This window comes from Quercus lobata, chromosome 2, assembly GCF_001633185.2.
Source record: "Quercus lobata isolate SW786 chromosome 2, ValleyOak3.0 Primary Assembly, whole genome shotgun sequence".
NCBI classification, from domain to species: Eukaryota; Viridiplantae; Streptophyta; class Magnoliopsida; order Fagales; family Fagaceae; genus Quercus; species Quercus lobata.
Window position 1 is genome coordinate 11,945,137 of NC_044905.1, and position 7,575 is coordinate 11,952,711.

Genomic DNA, 7,575 nt, shown 5'->3' on the forward strand with positions numbered 1-7,575 from the left:
CTGTCAGCAACTACAAGATTATGGACGTCCCTAGGAAAGCCATCAGCCCAAAAGCTAGGACAAAGGGAAAATTTAGCTAACTTTGCCAATCTATCAGCAACAGTATTCTCCTGTCTTTTAACATGAGAAAAACAAGCAGAAGCAAAATCTAGAGCAAGAACTCTAATGTCTTCAATGATATGGCCGAAAGAGCTGGCACAGGAAGAGTCTGCATTGAGAGCTTGAATAATAATCTTAGAGTCACCTTCAATAACTACATTCTCAACGCCAAGATCCAAAGTAAAGGAAATTGCTTTTCTGCAGGTTAGAGCCTCAACTTCATCCACTGTAGCAGGGAGGAAAATCCGATATGAGAGGGCACCAATGACATGGCTGTTTTGTAAAAATAATTGTGTAAAATAAAATAAAATAAATAGATTTTTATTATAAAATAGGAGGAAAATTTTGGACCTATCGGTGCGGATGGTCTTTAGATCGGGCTGGCCCTGGTCCCCCACTTTTTTTTTTAATCAGTACTCGTATGTTTTTATTTAGTACCACGAAATTCTTAAAAAATAAAAATAATATAATAAAACTAATAAAAGGATGAAAAAAAAAGTTAATGTCAATACTCAAAAGCCAATAGATTCTAAGGACGATAACCAATTTAAACGTGTACCGTTAGATTGTTTTGCAAGTCCACATCATCCACTTATTATTCACATCAAACGGCTCCAAATCCAAGGCAAACAATCACCTTAATTACATCTACACTTTTTCTCTCACATAATTGACGCACTCAACGTACTAGTCCTCATAAATCTAATCTCCCTCACTTTCTTCGCTCCTTCTTCTTCTCCATAATCGTACCGGGTCTATCTCGGCCGTATCGGACTACCCAAAAAAAACCCCGAAACACCATGGCCGAAACACAGCCTGAGTCCCAGACTTCGACTGAGTCTGTGACCGACACTGAACCCTCACAGTACTGGTGCTACAGCTGCGAAAAACGCGTCACCGTCGAAACCCTAAATAACGTGCCAATTTGCAACGAGTGCAAGGACGGTTTCGTCGAATCGCTTCCCGCCACGTTGCCCTCTCCATCGACTCCGCCTTCTGGAGAGTCCGATCAGGTCGATGATCCAACCTTCGGCTCTCAATTCCTTCAGGTTCTCCGCTTGATGGCGCAGGCCGCGCGTGACGAGGACGCGCCTCCGCCTCCTCCTCGCGACCATTCGCCTGACGACGATTTCCTCAGGATTGAGCTTGATGGATGGTATAACGATGAAGAGGATGAAGATCCGAACAACACCGAGTTTCAGAACCACGAGGAAGAGGAAGAGGAAGGAAATGAAGATGAAGATGAAGATGAGGACGAAGATCGCTCATCTGATAACGAGGACCAAGAGAATCGAGATCGGCAAGAGAGAGAGGAAGATGATGAAATACAACGGCAAAGGCGGCGTGATCTGCTTCGGCTTCGGATCCAGGACGTTATGCCTCGGGCACGGAGCGGCCGTAACCGGATCTTGGATTGGGCCGAGATTCTCATGGGCCTGGAGGACACCTCTATCGAATTCCGCCTCGAAGTCCCTGATTCGGACCGGTACGTCGGCAATCCTGAAGATTACGTCGACGCCGAGGGCTACGAGGCGTTACTGCAAGCCTTAGCGGAGAACGATATCGGCGCAAGAAGAGGCGCGCCGCCTGCTTCAAAATCGGCCGTCTCGGCTTTACCGACGGTGGTGATTGCGTCGGAGATAGAGGCTTCAGTCTGTGCTATATGTAAGGACATGGTCAATATTGGCGAAACCGCCACTAAATTGCCGTGTGGTCATGATTACCACGGCGATTGCATTGTGCCTTGGCTTGGTTCCCGGAATTCTTGCCCGGTTTGTAGGTTTGAGCTTCCGACGGATGATCCCGAATACGAAGAGGAGAGGAAGAAGACGGCGAAGGCAAGTGCCGGTGGAGCTTCCGGTTCTGGCCGAAATAATTCCGTTTTGGATTGATTATCAAATCGAATCGGTATGCTTTTTTCTTTTTTTAATGTGCATTTTAAAGTTGCTTATGAACTTTTGGATGTTTGTTTGGTAGTGGGATTAGATTTGAAATATGTTTCCATTTTCTTCTGAATGTAAATAATATTTACTCAGTTTGGTCTTGCTTATTTTTCAATGTCATACCCTCTGAGAATATTAGCACTTTGCTTATTTTATTTGTTGAATACTAGTGGAAATGGTCTTTAAACTTTGGCATTCGCTCGGTCTCAATGTAAACCAATGAATTTTTGAACTGTTTTTTGTTTCATTCACACATGGGTACCATCTGTAAAAGGCAAAAAGAGTTGGGTGAGTGGAGAGAAACTTTTAAACAAATACTAGTGTATATTGTCTATTAGCATGGCTTCTTGGATTTGTCGTTAGTTACTTAGTTTTGGATGATGGCAATTCCCTTTTGAGATTTTTGCCTGCCCCAACTATCAGTCATGTTTAGTATAGCTTTTTCCTATTCTTTTTCTTAACTTTTTCATGTTTAGGCCAAAGCAGATTTGCTTGCGTTTTCGTATCTTGAAGTGGCCTCTGATTAGATTCCAGCCTTTGCATAATTATATTTGGGACCCTAAAACCCTTGAGCCATATGCCTTTACCAGTGTGATCTCGTGCTTTTGGTTGTCTCTTAGTTATCATTTGATAATATGCAAGTTTCTGTAACCACTCTCTCAATACCAGGAAAGAAAAATGAACGTTTTTGAATGTGTGTTCTTGTGTAAGAAATCCGAAAAGGGAAAAAATAAATATGAGTGTATATATTATAAACTTGCATGGCTGCTCTTGGGTTAAACCTCACAGACAAAAGTTGTTTTAACTGTCAGTAGTAGCAACACAGGCACAAACTAGATTATACGTATAAGCAGTGTTCTTGCAAAAGCCTGCAAATAAATCTGGACCAAATTGGCTATTGCATTGTTGGTCAATTGTCTGCACTGTGTTCAATAACTGGAAATAGTTGCAGCAATATTTTGTTTTATAGTCTTTCATGACCATGTCTTATCCAATTTATGGTAAGCAGGTGGGTGCATTTGTAACATCATACATTTGTATGGCAAGGCCCTAGCTTCCTAAGATGCGATTACTGATAAGGGATGTCTGTTAAACGGTGTTTACGTCTATCTTGAAATTGTTTGAAATCAGATAGTGATACATACATTAGTTTTCTTCTCTTTTTGGTTAAAAAAATAGAACTATATGTATACACAAAGAGTGAGGATGTATGTAGCAAGCATTTTAACCTTATTACTATATTTTGGTTTAGGAGCTATTTTTAGAAACATTTTATTGGGGGAATAATAAAACAATAAATATTGTTAATAGCTTTTTATATTTTCCATGAAAGTGGTGTCAAAACTTTCCTATTATGGTTTATGGTTTATTAACAATTGCCCTAAGGGCATCCATTAACATGACCCATTTTGTTATTATTTTTACCTATTTTGTTTGGCTTGACTATCAGTATCCTGGTAAATTGTGACCTGAACCTTCAGCCTTCACCTTTATGAATTAAGGTGATAGTTAAAACTTCTACAATAACTTTACACGGCCCCCTTTCCCATCCCATGACCATCTTGTTCACCTGTTGTGATTGGCTCCCCACAATCTGTTGCTGTCTCTGATAGTTTGGAAAGCCTTTCCAGATTCAGCCGAGACTAAATTAGTATTATTGTACCTTTGTGTTTTGATTATTAAAAAAAATTGCAAACTATGTATTTGCTCCCTATCTTTTACACCATATTTCAATTTTGTCTCTTGCCTTTCAATTTCAATTGTGTTAATTTGGTCTCTAACCTTTTAGTGCCTTGTCAATTTAGTCACTACTGTTATTTTTTAAATGGAAATTGTTGACATGGTAAATGGCCAAAATAAAAAATTAGTTTATTGCCACATCAATGGAAACTAATTTTTAATTTTGACTGTTAGTCGCGTCAGCAATTTCCATTCAAGAGATAACGGCATGGATTAAATTGACACGGAAATAAAAGGCTAGTGACTAAATTGAAAGGTTAGAGACCAAATTAAAATATGGTGTAAAAGATAGAGACAAAATACATAATTTACCCTTAGAAAAAAACCACATTAGCATTATTTTCTGCCAATCTTTTGCTAGAAGTGTGTCACATTATTTGTCAATCACAAAAGTTCCCTTATATTTTTTTCATTTGTTTACAAAGAAAAATTTTCATCTGAAATTTGAGGATCTTAAAATATGATAATATTTGAACATGTAATAATAGCTGTATTATACAATATGATCATTATTTGATACCTGTCACCATATATAGAATTCACGGGTGACAAAAGAAGACTACTTTATTGAAACTACAATTAAAATATGATGATGGTACAATAATTGTTGTATATTTTGATTTATCCAGAAAAGAAAACAAATCATTGTATGACAAAAGAAGGTGGGGGGTTCTATTTTTAATCTAATAGATGAAGTGATTTTGATGGGCGCATGACCTAAAGAGATTTGATTGCTTGCAGACACTGGAAGTACCCATTAAAAAAAATAATAAAATAAAATAACACAGGAAGTACAATATACTATTATGTGTTTATGTTGTGGACAAAAGTCAACTGAAAACAAGAATAATAATATTCCTTAAAGTTATCCCTTCACTGGGAAAATGGTTTCTGCATTTCTCTGAACAGGTTGTTCCTGTTATGAAAAATGGGGAGGTTACAATTTATTAAATTTAACCTTTTTATTCTTGACTTCAAATTGATTTGTTTACTTCCATCGTAATGAAGATTTTAACTTAATAACACAAATAATCTGTTAAAAGCAGGGTGTTTACCTTTTATTCTATTTGATAATCTTTCAGAAGCAGAATTTTCTGTGTGCACACATTGGAATTACACCAATAGCCTAGGGTACCCTTTGGATGCCATGTCACTGATATTGATGGACCATGAATTCTCTTCTACATCATCATTGTTTGGCAATCTTTTCTTAATCCAGTGTGTTAGTTATCAATTGGCAGTGCAAAGCTTGTGATTCTTGTGCGTGATGGTGAACTGAGTTTGCCAATTCTGATTGTAGATTATCGATGAAGGTAAATGACAGAAACTTAATCATAAAGCTGTGATTTGGCATTTTGCAACTTTTAAGGACTAGTATTGATGCTGTGACTTTTCCATTTTAAGTGTGTTTTGATCAACTAAAGGAATATGTCTACCTATCAAAAAAAAAAAAAGGAATATGTCTAGATTAGGTATTTGGGCTTTCCTACCGTAATTATGTTCAAATATGAAAGGTTGATTATTACATTAGAGGTGTATATCTTACCAGTCATTCAAGACAAGATGTACCAGAATTTTGCTAGGGACTGGGCTCCAGGAAGGGCCGGTCCACCAAATTTGACAACTATATGTACGCCCCACGTTTTTTCTTGTTAACAGCTTTTAGAATTGACAAATGCTGTTAGAAGAGACTTAAAAATTCTGATTTTTTTTTTCTACGAAAGACTTGAGTGGGTGTAATTAGTGGACTTTATATCCTTTCACAGGCGGAGCCAGGTATCAGATCCAAATCTTTTAGTGCGGGAATTACTAAGGTGCTTTTTGAATCCGGTGTTTGCCAAAAAAGGGAAAGAAAGAAAAACTAACATATTTGATGAATTGATTTGTTTGTTTGATGTTTACAAGCGAATTAATTCTGCACGTACAATATTGATGCTTGTATTATTGTATTTGAGGAGATATCTAGGCCTTTAATAGTTTACATCAATTACCTTGGCTTTAATCTTCATTCTTCATGGTTCATACAGTGTGGGGAAATGTTGGGTCCCACGCCGTAACGAGGCATACGGTGAGCACGGTGGGAGTGGGATATACAAAACCGAGACTTCTATTCTGTCAATATTTATGAACGACAAAAAGAGGAATATGAGTGATGACACAGAATTTTTCCCAAGTTTCACAAGTCAACTGTTGATTCTCTTAATAAATTAAAAATAAATAAAAAAAAGTTTCACAAACTGTTATTATCGAATTAGTGATTAGCGTTTCTTGTCCGGATCTATTACTAGCATCATTTTTATTATCTATAATTTGTGAAGAAAAAAAGGAAAAAACTGTAACTCTAGCTTTATTAGAGAAATATTGCTCTAATCAACTCTAACTAACCAACCAACCCTTCTAAAAAAGAAAAAACTAAGAAACTAAGAATAATTTTATTCTTTTATTTTATATTTTTAGATGAAGAAAAACCTTATACAAGCTATGGCAATGAAAGTTACTTGTCATCTATTCTTGTTGATGGCAGACTTGGGGGCTGCTAAATCTACGTGTTCAGCCCAGCTAATGAAAAAAAAAATCTTATTAACATGATTATAAATGGTCGCTAAAATTCACTATGATTTATTTCTATCGGTCAGGAGGATCACATGTAATTTGAACCTAATAAACTTCATTCCCATTCAAATTGGATTGGTTGAGATCTTGTCATAGTGGGTAAAAACGCCATGCTCTCTTTTTCTGTTTAGTTTTTCTCTCCTCAAATAATTGTTGGGAGGTTCAATTAGACTTAAATGCCACTCTTTCTTACTATTTAGAGGGTATCTCTTGAGACGGTTTCATAACACTACCTTCTCACATTATGTGAGAGCCACACGTGTAGAACCCAAATATGTTGTGAGAGACAACTCTCTCAAAAAGATACGTTTTTTTTACCATATTGTATGCAAACACAATCAAGTGAGAGCTTTTCAAGCTTCTCAACAAGTGGATATATTTTTAGGATCCTCTCTAGAATAAACAATATTAGTGATATGCTTTACCAATTTGAGTTTCTAATGGCATAAATTAGGGTTGAAAGTTTTTTTTTTTTTGAGAGAGAGAGAGTTTCAACCTATGGCGTCCACTCCTGATAATAGCTCTTTATCATCAGACAAAGACACCAATTAGTTTTTGGTGTAGGCGGAGATTGAACCCCAGATCTCTTATACAACCATCAGAGACTTTATCAATTGAGCTAACTGAAACCCACAATTAGGGTTGAAAGTTAAAAACTCTAGTGTTGCAATAACAAAACTTCCAAAAGGGGTCTATTTTTTAATACTTTTATATTTATTGTACTTTTATAATATTCTATCATTTTTCTCAAATATCATATTTTCACTGGACTCATCACACGCGCTTTATGTGTACAGTGAGGGTTTTTTTTTTTTTGGGTCTAGTGTCATAATTTTCCTTTAAAGAAAAATTTGATGAGTTTGTTTTGAAGACATGGATTAGTAGGAGAGTATCCTATTTTGTAAGCATTTTAAGTGGAGTTTGAAATATATTTTTACTGGGTTTTCCTCAAGTTTTTTCCCATTAAGGGTCCATTTGGTTGGTGGGGTGGAAAAGTAGAAGAATAGAAAATGGTAGGAAAATGGAAAAGTGGGAGGATAGAAAAGATTTTAATTTCTCTCATTTTTATTTGGTTGGGAGTAGAAAAGTGGAGGGATGGAAAAAATGAGTTTGAATAAATTTACTCATATACCCTTGTTAAAGAATAATGCCCAATTAAAACAAAATAGTGACAAATAAC

At 36.4% G+C, this 7,575-nt stretch overlaps 1 protein-coding gene across 5 annotated transcripts; it reads left to right on the forward strand.

Annotated features, from left to right (window-relative positions):
• Positions 1–771: 771 nt before the first annotated feature.
• LOC115974509 (E3 ubiquitin-protein ligase CIP8) lies at positions 772–5,824 on the forward strand. 5 transcript variants are annotated; one of them, XR_004087932.1, is made up of 3 exons: positions 772–2,007; positions 5,024–5,095; positions 5,549–5,633. XR_004087932.1 is itself a non-coding variant. In XM_031094907.1 (2 exons), the coding sequence occupies exon 1, from the start codon at positions 900–902 to the stop codon at positions 1,989–1,991; it is 1,092 nt and encodes a 363-aa protein (XP_030950767.1). In that variant the 5' UTR covers positions 772–899; the 3' UTR covers positions 1,992–2,007; positions 5,810–5,824. The 5 variants fall into 5 exon arrangements, 4 of the variants coding, with proteins under 4 accessions (XP_030950767.1, XP_030950764.1, XP_030950765.1 ...); XM_031094907.1 differs by lacking the exons at positions 5,024–5,095; positions 5,549–5,633 and adding an exon at positions 5,810–5,824; XM_031094904.1 differs by lacking the exon at positions 5,024–5,095.
• The last annotated feature ends 1,751 nt before the right edge of the window (positions 5,825–7,575 follow it).